This window comes from Papaver somniferum, chromosome 10 (genome assembly GCF_003573695.1).
Source record: "Papaver somniferum cultivar HN1 chromosome 10, ASM357369v1, whole genome shotgun sequence".
In the NCBI taxonomy this organism is placed as follows: Eukaryota; Viridiplantae; Streptophyta; class Magnoliopsida; order Ranunculales; family Papaveraceae; genus Papaver; species Papaver somniferum.
The window spans coordinates 71020688-71038322 of NC_039367.1; the positions used below are offsets into that span (position 1 = coordinate 71020688).

General features: G+C 41.3%; 1 protein-coding gene across 1 annotated transcript; it reads left to right on the forward strand.

The window, feature by feature from the left end:
* Positions 1-14983: 14983 nt before the first annotated feature.
* Positions 14984-15598, forward strand: LOC113315766. Its single transcript, XM_026564025.1, has one exon. The coding sequence runs from the start codon at positions 14984-14986 to the stop codon at positions 15596-15598; it is 615 nt and encodes a 204-aa protein (XP_026419810.1).
* Positions 15599-17635: the final 2037 nt, after the last annotated feature.

Here is a 17635-nt window from a genome sequence, read left to right on the forward strand (position 1 = left end):
TAAAACTGAGGAGTTTCCTTGAAACGAAGGAATTTTGTTCAAATGAGGGAAATTTCATGAGATCAAGGAAAATAATAAAAATATGATAAAATATAGAATTGAGTGTGGGACTGTCCACGGCACGACCGGCCGACCGGTGGGCTAAGTCCCCCAGCGCCTTGATTAACATTTTATTATTTATTATTTTCTTCCTATTTTTGCATAGGTTCATCGTTCCTTCGTGTTTTGGAATGCTCGTTCGTGCATTCAGGTGCTCGTTAGTGTATTATTGTTGAGTACACTGGCACCATTTTGGTCGGGGCTTACTCGATAGTGGCTCAGATGCCCGTACATTGAATATTTATTACTAACCCATGGCATTCTGCTGGGAAGAACCATGAATTGAAGTAAACGAAATATTATGAATAATGTAGAATATTTTCCAGGGATTCAGTTAATGAATCTAATAATTTATAAATAATTAATTGATGACTCTATACTAGTACGATCGTCTAGGAGCATTAATTATTCAGGAATTGGGAGATATGAGCTTGTTGAAGCGTCATATTTCTTTTATATAATCAGGGAAAACATTGTTTCATCCTAAAGACGTTATTGCTCTATACTAGCAGGCAAGCTGTCTAGGAGCCGTCAAATCTTACGATTATATGTAGAAGTAATTACTGAAATTGCTCAGTCTCCATGAGATATACCGTTGCCTCAGCTGAGAGACTACACATCTACATATACTCTGAGAGACAGTATTCTCAGTCAGCGATTCTTGTGGCATGAGCTTTCATGATTCAATGAGAGACATGAGCCTCAATACTCATCTGATTGCTGGATCAGGAGCATGTATAATTATGGTTTTACGATTTTATCCCTTGTCGAAAATCCACCATCTACATTAAGTCCCCTGCTTAGTGAGGGACAATCATGTTCCTCAGTCAGCATTGAATGGTGATCTTCCAGTTACAAACAAAATAAGTAATTGAACTTAGTCGTAAGATAAAACGTTACCGGATTTTCGATTGCACGAGCAAACCACGGCTTGAACGAAGATCCCAGCGAAATAATAGAGCGTCATCTAACGAGCATAAAATGGTGTAGCACCGCTGATTTAGTGATGGAACCTTGGTCGGTTTAGGATTCGCGGGTCCGGGCCCAAAAAGGAAATCCTTGTGGAATTAGGTTTTGGAAATAAAATTTACCTTCACGCCATCAGGGAGGAGAAAAATTTTCGCCGGAGTTTTAACGCCGCCGACCGCCGCCGTCCGGCTAACTTCCGACCGGCACCGACCAGGTACGCGGAAATTATTTTTTATTTTTATTTTTTTTGTTGGTTTCATGAGTTGTTCATGTTTTTTTGATGTCAAATTTATGTACATCTATATATATGAGTGTGAGTTTTGTAGAAAAACCCTTGTTTGAAAACGTATGTTCGTTCGATCGTTAGTTTAAGAAACTAGTAATCCCTGACTTAGGAGAGATTTTCATATATAGACCTGTGTCTAGTGATAAAATTTTTATTTATGAGCTTTCATGGAAACCAAAACTTTATCTTAAAAGTATGAATTTTCACAAAACCGAAATAAACCTTCGTTTCGAAGACGGACGATCGTACGAAGGAAAAGTTTTTTTTTTAATGAAACCGTGGAATATCCACGATTTTTTTTTGTATGTAAAACCGTGACGTTTTCACGGAACTTTTTTACGTGAGTTTTACTCACGTTAAAATAACAAAATTTATTTTTACGTGAATAATTCACGCTTTACATATATATTTTTTTTTATTTTTTTTTGAAAACCAAAATCTGACTTTTGAATAATGTTTAAAGGTAAAAAATTATTTATGATGAAATATTGTTTAGTTTTCATGATTCAGTGGTTAATGTTCACACAGTAGAAGTGTTCATGATTTTATGAAAATCTGAGTTTTGCTCGTCTTTTGTAGATTTTGAAGGAACGAGCAAGTTTTGAAGTGTTAACTCTTGTATTACAATCACTACTGTTAGTGAAATCCTAAAAAGGTAAGAGTTGAGAATTACCATTTTTGTAGATGCTAGTTGAGCATTTTCCATTTGCATGATTCCATCATCTTGTCAAAGTTTGCATCTTGTATGGATGGTATACTGAAGTAGAATGTTATGTGAACCTTACAACTACTTCGCAAGGATGTCTGATTCCCAAGATAATGATGCCTCCAGAGATGATACATGCATAAATAATGATGCCTCCAGGGATGATACATGCATAGATGAGACTTCCATTGGCGAAGAAGAAGATGAAACACCTGGAATCAAGAATGTTCCAAACATAGAGGACGCATTCTTTGTGGATCAAGGGACTGAAAAGCGTCTCAGAACTCCAGCATTTCGTCTTCTGATAAATCCTAGAGAGGTTACTCAGAAAAAATTGGTGACTCCTCAGGCAGCCATTCGGTTCTGTCTTGAACGAGGATATTTTTTTGCGTCAATCATTGAATTCAAGCTTTCTCGACGACCTTTAGAAAAGTTTTCTGGATGGGCGAGGTATATGTTGGGTTTTCCCCGTGTTCGAACCAAGCCGCATGATGCACAAATAATACGGGCTATCCAAGCTTTTGGAGACCTGTTCATTTTTCATGATGCGCGAGGTATGGCAGATCTACTTGCTCGTTGGTGTATTCTGACTCACACTTTCATATGTAGATGGGGAGAGTTTACCATCACCTTAGAGGATATAGTTGCTTTGTTGCATCTTCCAATCACGGGTAACCTTCCTGAAGGTCTTTCCTCCTTAGATGAAACAGTAATCTCTAACATCTTGACAGCCGCAATGGAGGAGATCAATAAGGTATCCGGCAACAAAGGTTGTTATGCTCACTGGTTAATACATTGGTGGCCGAGAGATAATCCTCTTGAGTGGCATGTTGACGGTACCGTTATCTATTGCTGCTTTCTTGTGTTTATAGCTGTCCAGAGATGTATTTGAAGACACTGGGAATTTATTGAAGCCGTTCGTAATTCCCTTTGCCATTAAGATAGCTCAGGGTGAGCAACTCCCAATAGGTAATCTGTTCTTGGGTTCTTTGTACTCTAAGTTAGACTCCTTGATTATAGATTCCAACATCTCGAATGGCTTTATGAAGATTGAATGCTATGCCCATAGGATGTTTCTTCAAGCCTTGATGTGGGAACGTTTCAAGAATTATGCACCCATTACGCGTACTATCTTTCAAGGATAGAATGCTTATGCGCTCCATGTTTCTCTGAGAAGAGCAATGCCAGGTTTATGCGCTGGTCCACAAAGCAACCTCGACTCAAGACTCGCTTCGTTGATGTGTTAGACCGTGAATCTGAGTTCAACTTTCAATGCTGAAGAAAGTATGACTTTGAAATCTGGCGTTGATTTGAGCGACGGCGACAGGTCTTTTATGCTGAGTTGCACTCCTTGTCACCTGATATCAATAATACATGGTGAATTCTCGGTGGAAAAATATAATATTGATAGGGCGACTCGGAAAATGGGTATGGATCAGTGTGTTCCAACTTTTCGAAGGAGGAAGCCATCAGTTGAACAACTTATGACTCGTTTAGATCGCACACATGTGGAAGGAAGTGAATATTGGTTCCCTAGTTCTGAGCGGATTACATATTTAACTCCAGGTTGCATAAACTTTTGGGATCAATAGCTCGGGCGTCTACTTGATTTCGTGACGGTTGATCAACCTTTGGTGAAGGAGCCTCCTTCTGATGAGATGATTGCTACTCGACCAAGACTGAAGCATTTCCCTGGTGGTGATAAACGGAAAACATCTCCAGGATGTTCACAAGTAAGTATTCTTTGTATAATTTTCATAAAATCATGATAATTATGTTTTGATTGTTGCATCAAAATTTTCACAGGAGGGTCGTAATGTAAGACCTCGAATCGACGTAGACCTCTCAGAAACTGAAGCGACTGTTCATGGTGGAGAAGGCAGGAATAAGAACTATAAGATGTTGCCTAACATCATAAAGTCCCCAGTGATTTCTTTGGTGAGTTGTCGATATTTCTTTGACCATGGATTCTTCTCATCCGTGTAATTAGGATCGCAAAACCAATATTTGTTACTTTGTTACAAAATTTTACTCCATCAACTATTGACGGTCTTAAGTTCTCTGCTGCTGGGCAAACAGTTTCCGACTTGAGTTAAGAAGAGGCACTAAGTATTTCTTCTTATAACCAATTATGATGCGTTACAGACAAAATGCTAATTGTTGAGAATATATCCAGGAGGATGTCGTTGTGGAAGTGGAAGGTACTGGTGATGTTTGTTCACCTTCAAAAAATGGCGATAAAGAAAATTCCCAGAGATCAAAACCGAATGAAAGCAATGGCGCTCTTAATGTTGATACGGGCAGTCCAGGGTCCTTGAACACTTCGGAGACCACCCAAGTAAGTATTTCTCTTGAATTTTATCCATAGAAGCATAAATTTGTTGATTAATGAATGAATGAATGAGAATTCATATGAATATACGAAAAGTTTTGCCGAAATACGTCACCAGAAATTCCAGAATTCAGTCCTTTAGTAAAAACGTCATAAAATCTTCATCTGATGTCAGATTTTTGTAATCTACCCATGTATATTCAAGCCCAGAAAATTTCCAAGCTTTTCCAAATAGATTTTTAAGTTTTGATCACGTTTAGGGGTCGAAATCGACGAAACAATGAACTTCCAGGAGACTTCCAGAAAATTTTCAGCTGTCATGTAGTCCGATGTTTTGACCATATCTTTTTACTCGTCTATCCAATTGCTATGAAATTTTGATACGTTTTAGAGAACATCCATATGAAGAGAATAATATATAAGTCAACCTTAGACTATTCATCAATTGCTCCCAGTTTGTCGTTTTGTACAGGGCAGTGTAAAATCTTCTCAGGCGAGCTTATTGTAAAACGTGTTTTTATGACTTTCACGTTATTTGCTCATGTCGTGAATGCATAACGATGAATATTGATGATGTTATACCACTCATATGCTGGAGTTCACGATTTCCTTTGGTTTCCATGCTTGCATTATTCTAATCTCATGTAATTTTCGTACTAGATACCAAATGCCGAAGTTGAGAATAATTGAACCAATAATGATAATTCGAACAACCCTGTGGTTATTTATAAAGGGAGAACCACCTTTACACTTCAAGGCCATGACGGAGTTATTGTTGATGTTGTTGAAGAGACTAAGACCTCAATTGTTGTTTCTTCAGTGGCGGAAGAAGCTGAACCACGAGTAGAAGAAACGGAAGAAACTGTTGCCATAACCGTGGAAGTTGCTCCAGTAATCGAGAATCGTATAGTAGTGCATGAATACCCGAGTGCAGGGACTGATTTTGACCCTCCATTTGATGCATCACTCCCATATCACGAACTGGTTGGTGGATTCAGTGTTCCTATTGGATATGCCGACTTGTACGAGAAAATATGGAGGAAATTTGGTCACATCATCGTTACCAGGGATCCCAAGCGTGCTTATTCCTTAACAATGCAAGTAAGTGTTATCTTGCGTATTGTAAGTGATATATGCACTAGGGCCAGAAATACTGTGACTCCAGATGTACTCTTTGATTGGGAGTTTAACTTGGAGAATTCTGAGAGACTTGGATTCAACGTGAAGTGGCTTCGTAAGAAGATAATTGCTATTAAGGACTCATGCGAGAATAACATACCCTTTCCAAATGACGCTGTGATGGAGAAGGAAGACAAGATTGCCAAACTAACTGAAGAGCTGAACATGGAGAAGGCGGCCTTACAAGTCTTGAAGGATGCAGAGGAGCAAAAGTCTTTCTTTGCTGATTTTCTTTGATTTTTTTTTATAATCTCTTGAACATCTGAACTTCTGAGAGATGTGAGGTTTTATCTTTTGGTTTTGATTGGTTTTGGATAAGTAGATGATTGAGGATTTTCTTTGGATTTGATAGAGATTTTCTTTAAGTAATCTGAATTTTGATAAATTGTTGGATTTAAATTACTGAACGCAAGTATTGCAAACATTTTGGAGGAATTGAAATACAATGAAAGAAACTCATAAATGCCAAATATGTTGGGCGTTCATGCTGTGAACATCCAATACCTCGAATATCCAAATCCTTAGACGTCAAAGGCCTTGAGCCAATTCTCGTGTATCACAACCACACTTTCCTTGCTTTCCATGTTGATTAATTTGTAGTATCCACCAGGAACAGACTTAGAGATCATAAAAGGTCCTTCCCAGTTGGAGTTCTTTGCAGAATGAAAGTTACGCTTAGTCGCTTTGAGAACTAAATCTCCTTCCTGGAACTTGTTAGGTTTAATCGTTCGTGCCCTGAATATCTTCTGCTGGTTTGGAATTCTTTGTGCAGTGGGATTCCATGTTGTTGAAGTCTTCCAACCTTGCGGCACATATGGACACTCGTGCAAAGGAGAATACTTGGGATACTGTTTGTCGAATTCAGCCATTATTTCAGCAATGATTGTATTAGTGAGGTGCTCGATTTGGATAGGTTCCGCGTCCAACCACTTAGTGAAGTATTGCTGAGGTGAGGTTATCCATTCATAGCATTTTGCAATAGCTAAGTTGTTGGTGGAGCAAAGCTCTAGGACTAGATAAGCATGTTTGAAAACCGACAATATGGAAACATGAGGAGGAATAAGACTTGCCTGAGTACGAAATCTTTTGACGAAAGCATTTGCATTTTCTTCAGGCCTTTGTGCCAGCTCCATCAAGGCTTTGACTTCCTTCAGATACTCTAACGGTGAAATATCCTATTTTTCTTCTTCTGAATCAGAGGTTTCTTCGATAGAGAAGTGTGCAATTGAAGGTGTTGGGGTTACCTTTCCGGCATGAATCCACGTATGTCCAAGGATCATATCATATCCTGGATCTTCTCGGATTATGTAAAATTTTGTTTCTGTCCAGGCTGAGTTTATGTTTACCTTGAGAGTAATGTGGCCATAAGCTTTTCTGGGCATCCCTTCATGATCCATAATTGATGCTGGAGCATGAATAACTTCTTGTCGTGTGATACCGGCGGCTCTGAGAGTTTTCAGAGGGATAACATTGACAGCAGTACCAACATCTATCAAGCTCGTTTGAATTCGTTTCCTTTGAGATGGACTGTGGTGAGAAGTCCCCAATCGTACATTTCTTTGTCTGCTGCTGAAGGCTCATGAGGCGTCTCCTGAATCAATAAACGCTTTCCTGACACGATGTGGTTCAATGCGGCAAGCATGTCTCCCCTTTGAGCTTTTAATAAATATAGCAATTCAAAAACATGCTCGATTAAGGATTGGACTGCTTCCTTGATAGGCAGTTCAGAAAGAGTGAAGGTTCTGACTGGGAGAGGATCCCTGTGGACTCCTTCAGTCCCCAAGTTAAGCTCTCCTGATCAATATTTTCCTTAAATATACACTTCAAAATTCTGCAATCACTTGTGGGATGGTTGACGAACCTATGAAAGCGACAGTAACGAGGGTTTTCCATGGCCTCTTTAGTTGGTTCTTTATTGACATACGTCAACTTGATTGCGCCGTCTTGAACCCATACATCTAGCAGTTCAATAACCTCTTTAATAGAAAAGGGAAAGTCAGGTGCCTCTGGATCAGCTTCTGTTTGTTGAGCCGGAACTGGCGTATTATCCTTCCTTTGTGCTTTTGAAGGTTGGAGGTTGTACTGTTTGTTGATCAAATGTTCTGCTACCTCGAGTTTCCCATGGTTCTTCAGTTTTTGTAGTTTTATCCCTCTTCAGTAAAGCAGGTGCAGTAGTCGCTGATCTCTTAGCCGCTTCATGAAGTTCGGTGAAAGTCTGGAACCTGATATTTTCCAGCAAATCCCTATAGACTGGAATCATTCCGTTGATGAACAAGTCCACAAGTTGTTGTTCTGTGACATTTGGATCATGGCAGTCCAAAGCTTGAACTCTAAACCTTTTCACATAATCGTTAGGATGTTCGTTGCTCCTTTGAAACATCCTTCCGAGATCAGAGAGGGTGATTTGCTCTGAAACGAAGAAATAATTTATGTAGAAAGCATTAACCATTTCTCCCCAACTTTTGATACTTCCTGGCGCGATGTTGTTGTACCAGGTATATTCCCTTCCTTTCAGAGACTTTGAAAATTCCTTCAGACGGACAGTATGGTTGTGCTCATGTTCACCCAATGCCTCCAAGAATCGAGAGACATGTTCTCGAGTGTTTCCTGTTCCATCTTAAAGGGTGAATGTTGGAGAGGTGTAACCTTTTGGCAGAGGAATCCTTTGCGTAGAAGCAGGGTATGGAGGTTGGTGACGGTGGACAGAAGACGTTTTGTCTTTTCCACGATCCTCCAAAAGGAGTTCTAGGTCTTCACGAGTGATGAAACTGGATGGTTCTTTCGCTGGTGGATTGTCTGCAGCCTTAGGGATTTCCTCATCATCTACTACATGGATCAGAGTGACCTCGGGATCAGCATCTGAAGACGTTTCTTTAGCTTTTCCCTTCTCCTGAGTTTTTTCTGACATCTTGTCTGTAAGAGTCTTGAGATAATTGCATAGTTCCTTCTGAGTAGCAGCCATGTCAGTCTGATTTTTGGCAAGAGTCTCTTACACCTTCATGAGATCACCAATGGTAGGTGGATTTTCTCTGATTTCTTCAGGAGACCGACCAAAGAGTGGATGTTGATGGCGCCAGTGCCGTCACTTGCAGGGGTGATCACCAGAGCACTTGGAGGAGTAGGGGTGGCAGGTTGCGCCGGAGGAGTAGTAGTGGCAGGTTGCGCCGGAGGAGTGGTGTTGGCAGTACCACTAGAGCTAGTGATATTAGGGTCGGGTGTTGAACCCGAATTAGTGACTAACCCAGACCTAAAACCAGCCATCTTTGTGAGAATTGAGATTGCAACCGAGAGAATGATCTCCCACTGTGGTCCCCAATCTGTAGATGGGGAAAAATGAGTTGCTGGTTTTTACAGAATTGAGAAGTGACCGTGCGGAGGAAACTCTTTGAACCGAGTGAACGGTTAAACCTCACACAAATGCACTGCAAAAAGGGAGTGCTTTGAATTCGATAGATCAATCTGTAGGACTCCGGCCTAAACCAAGATAATGGTCGTTCCAGAGTCAATTCGGTCACAAGAGAGGATGGGTCGATCTGTAGGAGGGAAGCTGAGAAATTTGTGAGATCAATGGTGATCAAATATTGTAGGTGTGTTGTGTATTCTGCGTAAAGAAATAAGATAAGATTTGATTGATTTAATTTTCTCTGTTGAGAGTCATTGATCAGACGTTGATTTGTTAATCTCGTGTTGTCTGTTTTGCGAACGATTATCTTGTCTTCAATCATGATTCAGAGACTTATTTATATTGCTAGAATTGTAAACACCTTGATCCCATGAAGTGTGACAATTGCTGGAGTCAAAGAGTGGGGAAGTGGGAATCGTGTTAAAACCAGTTGCTCATCGTGCACAGACTTGGTTGATTTTCTACCCACTACTTTGCTAACTTCTTCAACTGATTGCACGACTTGCTCACATTCTCATCGTATGTATGAACACACGTGTCGTAGACCGCCAGACCAAAACCCTAGTTAATATCCCCCGTGTGACACGATTGATATCTCGGGGTTGTGGAATCTGCAAAGCATGCGTGTATTTAGTTAGTCAGTTGCTGACTTCATGGGATGATGAGTCCTTGTATCGCTGAGTCGAACGTGATTTGCAAATGTGCTGAGACTCATGAATCGTGTCTGTTGAGACATAGGTATAATTCTCGAGTGAATGTTGATAGTTAAGGTGAGAAAATATTGCTCATTCGATGAATTGTTGAATATTGATAATTGAACCATTATTCCTTAGTCTGAGCAAATATTGCTCATCTGAGCAAGTGTTGCTCGTCTGATGAATTATTGGTAGCATGACCAAATAAAATATTATTTTAAGATACTGGCAACTGAACCGAGTATAATTAATAAAATGTTGATCATGAGATCGTCGTAAAATTATTAGCGTTCCTTGGACTCGAAACCCTAATTCGATCAATTGATGGTTTATTGAAAATTAACCACTGAGTGAAGGAGGTACCTGTCACATGGGATGATGTGTCGACCATGTAGCACCCAGATGCTCGAGTGAGCAACTACCAAAGTCTCTTGAAGACCAATTGGTGAAAGAATGATTAAATGCTGGTCTGATCATTTATTAAAATAATGCTCGTCTGAGCCTTAGGAGATAAAACCTAATTAATTATGAAGAGATGAGGGACCGACCAAGGGGTCATGAAACCGGCCCTAGTTGGTCACGGGATCGACTGACGATCATTCCATGAAATTCCAAGTTGTTTGGAAGGATTCTAGACCTAATACGTGTAATTGTGCAAATTAGGTCAAATTGTGAAAATGCGTGGGACTGGCTCCGTGCAAGCCAAAGAGCCAACCTTGGTCGGTCAAGGTAATATGCTCACGTCTCCAAAGTGTCCGTGTCTCAGTCCTGAGAATTTTGATATTTTCTGGTGTGCGTTTGAGCAACATTTTGGAAAAGTATGGAGAAATCAAGGATTTTGCTGAAACTGAGGAAATTTCATAAGATGAAGGAAATAATAATACTAAAAATGAAGGAATCATGAAGTGTGGGACCGGCTATGGCCAAGGCATGGCCGGCCGGCCAATAAGCCCGGTCCCATGACACTTTTCTAATTTTATATTATTTTCATGATTTTAGGGAAATATCATGAAATCAAGGAGTTTTGTTGAAATCAAGGAGTTTCCTTGAAGTGAAGGAGTTTCCATGAGATGAGGGAAACAACTAATATTAAGAATAATAAAATAAGGGTGTGTGGGACCGGCTTGGGCATGGTCGGCCGGGTAGGGGCCGGTCCCGTGAGTTTTCCCTAATTTTATATTGTTTTCATGATTTGAAGGAAATTTCATGAGGTCAAGGAATTTCATGGGATCAAGGAAATAATAATAATAAAATAATAAGGAACTCAAGGTGTGGGACCGGCCACAACTAGGGCATGACCGTCCGGCTAGTAGGATTGGTCCCGCACACCTTTCCTAATTATTTATTATTTCCTTGATGTGATGGAAACACCATAAAACTGAGGAGTTTCCTTGAAACGAAGGAATTTTGTTCAAATGAGGGAATTTTCATGAGATCAAGGAAAATTATAAAAATATGATAAAATATAGAATTGGGCGTGGGACTGGGACTGGCCATGGCACGACCGACCGGCCTGTGGGCTCAGTCCCCCAGCGCCTTGATTAATATTTTATTATTTATTATTTTCTTCCTATAGGTTCATCGTTCCTTCGTGTTTTGGAATGCTCGTTCGTGCATTCAGGTGCTCGTTAGTGCATAATTGCTGAGTACACTTGCACCATTTTGGTCGGGGCTTACTCGATAGTGGCTCAGATGCCCGTACATTGAATATTTATTACTAACCCATGGAATTCTGCTGGGAAGAACCATGAATTGAAGTAACGAAATATTATGAATAATGTAGAATATTTTCCAGGGATTCAGTTAATGAATCTAATAATGTATGAATAATTAATTGATGACTCTATACTAGTACGATTGTCTAGGAGCATTAATTATTCAGGAATTGGGAGATTTGAGCTTGTTAAAGCGTCATATTTCTTTTATATAGTCAGGGAAAACATTGTTACATCCTGAAGACGTTATTTCTCTATACTAGCAGGCAAGCTGTCTAGGATCCGTCCAATCTTGCGATTCTATATAGAAGTAATTACTGAAATTGCTCAGTATACATGAGATATGCCGTTGCCTCAGCTGAGAGACTACACATCTACATATACTCTGAGAGACATTATTCTCAGTCAGAGATTCTTGTGGCATGAGATTTCATGCTTCAATGAGAGACATGAGCCTCAATACTCATCTGTTTGCTGGATCAGGAGCATGTATAATTATGGTTTTATGATTTTAGCCCTTGTCGAAAATCCACCATCTACAACTCTGAAACACCCGAAGTAGGGGCCCCCTCGGACAATCAAAACCTAAGCGAGCTACCATATAATAATATCGACGATGAAGAACTACGGGAACTACGTGAACTACTTACCACGAGCACACAGTATGTAGAAGAGAGAGCTCCCGGGGACTTCACCATGGATGGTATAGAAGAAATTAACTTCGGGACAGAAGAAGATAAGCGACCAATCATGATCAACAAAAGTTTGGACGCGGAAGAAAGGGAAGCATTGATCGCCCTTCTTAGAGAATACAGAGATGTTTTTTCTTATGATTATGACGAGATGTCGGGTCTAGATAGCAGCCTCGTAGCACATAACCTCGGAGTGTCTCCCGAATTCCAACTAGTAAAACAGAGAAACATAGAATTCACGAGGGCCACCACTCTCGCGATAAAGGAAGAAGTGGAGCGTTGTTGAAGGACAAGTTCATCAAACCCATCCAGCACCCGACGTGGCTAGCCAACATCGTACCAGTTGTGAAGAAAAATGGGAAGATCCGATGCTGCATAGACTATAAGGACCTCAACCGAGCTTGTCCCAAAGATGATTTCCCGCTACCCAACATCGACTTAACATTGGACGCAACTGGAGGCAAGACACGTTTCTCCTTCATGGATGGTTTCAAAGGATATAACCAAATAAAGATGGCCGAGGAGGACGCAAAGAAGACCGCTTTCCAAACCCCATACGGGAACTTCTAATACGTTGTGATGCCCTTCGGGCTAAAGAACGTCGGCGCCACGTACCAGCGCGCCATGACATCCATATTCCACGATCTGCTGCATCAGACGGTAGAGGTATACGTTGACGATATCGTGGTTAAAACCTAGGAGACCGAGAACCACGAGTCCCATCTAAAGACAGTCTTCGAAAGGTGTAGAAAATACAAACTCAAGATGAACCCGCTCAAATGCGCTTTTGGGGTGACATCCGGTAAATTCTTGGGATTTGTCGTAACCAACGAAGGAATTCAGGTGGACCCGAGTAAGGTCGAAGCGATTACGACTATGACACCACCAACTAATACCAAAGAGCTCCAGGCGTTTATAGGACGGATATCTTACATACGACGCTTTGTACCTGGTTTGGCTCAGATAATGTCAGCGTTCTTGCCCCTACTAACGAAAGGGACCATCTTCAAACGGGAGGAAACTCAGCAGGTCGCGTTTGAACGACTGAAACAATGCCTCGTCATCCCTCAAGTCCTCAAACCACCGATAAAGGGAGTGTCTCTTTACCTTTACACGACGTTCACTAGCTCATCCATAGGAGTAGTTCTGCCACAAGATATGGGAGGAAACGACTTGTCACCCATCTACTATTTGAGTCGGGTTTTGAGAGACGCGGAGCTAAGGTACCCACGAGTGGAACAAGCGTGCCTAGCCCTCATTTACGCAACGCAGAAACTAAGACCGTATCTTCTGACGCATAAAACTATCGTTGTGGCTGCGACGAACCCATAGCTTACCTCTCCTCCAAGCCTGTCCTGACATGGAGAACAACCCGATGGCTGTTGCAGTTGTAGAGTTTGAACTTGACTATCAGCGGCTTAAAGGAGTAAGGGGCAAGCGATCGCTGATCTAATGGCTATGTTTCCTGGAGAGGGGAATGACGAGATTCATGATCATGTGCCCGGGGAGGTAGCTGTTGCTGATGTCAACAAGCCCTGGACCATGTTTTTCGACGGATCATCATACGATACCGTCGGAGGAGTAGGAGTGGTTTTTGAGCCCACGCAAGGAGATTTGATCTCGTATTCGTTTAAACTAGACTTCCCGTGCAGCAATGTTGCTGAATACGAAGCTCTAATCCCAGGGCTTAGGATGGCGAAAGAACTCGGCCTTGGAGGCATAGAAATAAAGGGCGACTCGAGGCTTGTACCAACCAAGTCAACGGGGATTTCCATGTCAAAGAGCCGCATTTAGCGCTGTATCGATCAGAATCTCAAAACTTAATGAATCAGACAGGGTCGACCCTAGATCATACGGGCAGAGGAAAGAATAAACACGCAGATACCCTGGAAACCCTAGCTAGCAAGATACAACTGAATGATAAGGAAGAGGGTATGGTAACAGTTAGAAGAAAAGAGTTGCCCAGTACCTGGAAGGAGGACATGGACTTTGAAGAAGCAGACGATTGGAGGAGGACTTACATCGACGATCTAACCAAAACGGAGGAGGACCGCATGATACCTATCCAAGCTATGAAATAGTTCGTATTGATTCAAGGGGCTCTGTACAATCGAGCAGCGGGGGGATCTCTTTCTAGGTGCGTAAATAAGAGGGAAGCAGAAAAATACTCCAGGAGCTACATGCAACAACGTGTGGAAAAACTGCAGTCGTTCATCTCTACAGAAATCTTCAGAGGAGAGGGGTATATTGTCCAAGTATGTCAGCACAGGCAACGACCCTTCAAGATGGTTGCGCTGATTGCCAGGCTCCACCGCAAACCGTCGAAGTTTACACAGTAGACGGAGTATATTGGAGACAACCATATAAAGATTTCATCCAAATGGAAAACTACCCAGTGACAGGCAGGCAGCGCTAAAAATTCAAAGGAAAGGGGCGCGTTTCTTCATCCATGAGGGGATTCTATATCGTAGAAGCTGTAGCAATATTGTGTTAAGATGTTTATCAGACCAAGAGGCCGCCTAAGTAATGACTCGGTCCCACAACGCAGAATGTCAGGGAATGCGGAAGTTATTTCTAGAGCTCTATGAAGGCGGGTTTTATTGGCCCACTATGGAGAGCGATACTGCAGAACCTGTGAGAAGATGTCTCAACTGCCAGACACACGGAGACTTAATCAGAGCACCCCATACCTTGCTACATAGCGTGGTAACACCCTGACCGTTTCACAGTTGGGCATTGGAAATTATAGGGCAGATCAACCCGATGTCCTCAAAACGCCACAAGTACATAATCACCGCCACATAATACACCACAAATTGGGTTGAGGCGATACCTCTCAAAGATTACGCAGGGGCAACCATTGCAGCATTCATCAAAGAATACATCATCTGCAGGTTTGGCGCGCCCATGATCATCAGAGCAGATAATGCAAAATCATTTGTAAACAAAGACGTCATAGATCTGTTACGCCAATATAATATAAGGCTTCACACGTCCACCCTCTACTACCCGCAGGGAAACGGGCAGGCAGAGGCAAGCAATAATACGCTCATCCGTATCCTGAGTAGGACAGTGGAAGACCACCATAAAGAGTGGCATGAACAGCTCCCACTTGCGGTATGGGCATACAGAATCTCGAAACGAATCCCCACGGGGGCGTCTCCCTATCCTCTGGTCTACGGGGAAGATGCGATATTACCAGCAGAGATTTCCATTCCATCCACAAGAGTAGCGATGGCTAGTCATACGACACCGGACGAAGTAAGCCGCTTTGCCCATTTAGATACAGTAGAAGAAAGGAGATCACGGGCAGAACGGTTTGCAGAAGCATATAGAAAATGCACACCAAATTACTATAACCAGAGCGTAAAGGAAAGAAAATTCGAAGTGGACGATTTGTTCCTTAAGATCGCTCCGCATATACAAAGAAACGCTAGTGCAGGGAAATTTGCCGCAAACTGGGAAGGACCTTTCCAAGTACGGAAGTGTCGGAGAGCGGATATTACAAGCTCAAACGTATGAATGGTACGAAGGTCAAGTCATAGATCAATGGCAAATGGATAAATAAATTCTACGCATAAACCAGTCAATGTAAAAGTTCTTGTTTCAAATGAAAATCCAACTTTTGATATATGATTCGTAACATCTACAAAGGTCGCAGGAATGCCAATGGCGCCCGACCGACTGGAAAAAGGCTGCGGGGACGCCAATGGCACCCAACCGGCTGACAAATTTACTAAAGGTTGCGGAAACGCCAATGGCCCCCGATCGACTGACAAAAGGTTTCGGGAACGCCAATGACGCCCGATCGACTGACAAAAGGATGTGGGATGCCAATGACACCCGATCGGCTGACAAATTCACTAAAGGTTGCGGGAATGCCAAATGTTAGAGAATTGCTCGGTCGAACTCGATTGCGTTTCTATCTCAAGCATGTTTGTCAATGTTAGTGATCAAAACTATAAGTCTTGATTACTAGCCTATATAGCTAAAGTTCTCGGACTAGGATAGAAAGTGTAGTTGAACTCAAGACTTCGTGGCAATCATCATACAAGACGAAGGACTACTCAAGGAATCGGTGGATCTTCATCGACTAAAAGTATATGGAGACTTGAACTTATCTATCACTCAAAAGTCTATTTACTCTATCTCCTACTCTTGAGACAAAAGTCGTTTTGATATATAGACTTTGTTTATACACATTTGCTATTTCGAGCCGAGTTTATATCGCCTATCTATTTCTCGAAATATGTGTTGGTAAGCTTTCGCTTTAGCCAAATTCATCTTTACCTAGTGACGATTGTCATGTTATGTTTCAATCACTTTGAAAATTGCTCTGACGAAAAATGGTCTGTGAATAACGGCTATATAACGTCCTCTGAGAATGTTTCGATGATTGAAATGAGAGTTTAGATTACATAACCATTGGAGTATATAAGCATTGTTGTGGAAACACATATATGTATAAGTCTTTATTCCTTGAACCAAAGTTAGTGAACTTTGTTTATCAAGAGAAACGAAAAGTGGCGTGAGCCAAGTCCGCGAACTCAGTCCGCGAAGTTCTCGACCCGAGAATTTCTGCTGGAGTTTTTGAACTCCTTCCGTGAGCTTAAGTCCGCGAACCCAGTCCGCGAACTTGAGTAGGTTATATCTAAAATCGGTTGTTCTTGAACTCATGTTTATATAAACTAAGGAATGCATTTGCAAACCGTGGCTATAAAGTTCATGAACCGATTCGAGTGAATCAAACCGTTTTTTGCTTCGATTGTGTCTTGTGTAGTTACATAAGATCTAAGAAATTGAACAACTCTCTAACTAGTTCACTTGAGTCATTTGAACTAGTTATGGTGAAGAATAATATGGTGGATATGAAAGTGATCATATGGCTAACCATTTGGTTAACTATTGTTGAACCAACAAATGTTAATGTTTAGGAACGGTTACATAAACCCAAAATTGGACATTTCATTTGTGTGTAACAAGTTAAGTTTTCGATCCAACAGTTGAGAAATATTAGCTTGAATCTAATCAGGTTTTCATCTGACGGTGAATATTGAATGCTTTGTTACCAAGCTAACGTTGATTGCAAACCCTGATTTGAAAGACTATATGAGGGAGAACTCTAGCAAATGGTAAACCTAATCCCTACACCTTACGTGTGATACTAGTTCCATAAGCTAGAGTCGATTCTCCTTTAACCTTGGGTTTTATTCTTCTAAAACCAGGTTAACGACTTAAAGACTTCATTGGGATTGTGAAGCCAGACCGATACTACTTTTATGGTAGTTGAGTGATATGATCTTGCTGATTCTATCGTTTTGAGTACAATTGTAATAATTGGCTTGAGATTTAGGCAAGATGGAAAATTAATCACAAACATCTTCGTCTCATCGTTTGTGATTCCACAATATCTTTTTTCGCTGCGTCGATTAGGATTATTGTGAGGTGATTGATAATACTAGGCTGTTCTTTGGGAATATAAGTCTGGTTTATCAATTGGTTCCTGTTCACCTTGATTTATCAAAAGACGGAACAAAACTCGTAGGTATATTCGTGGGA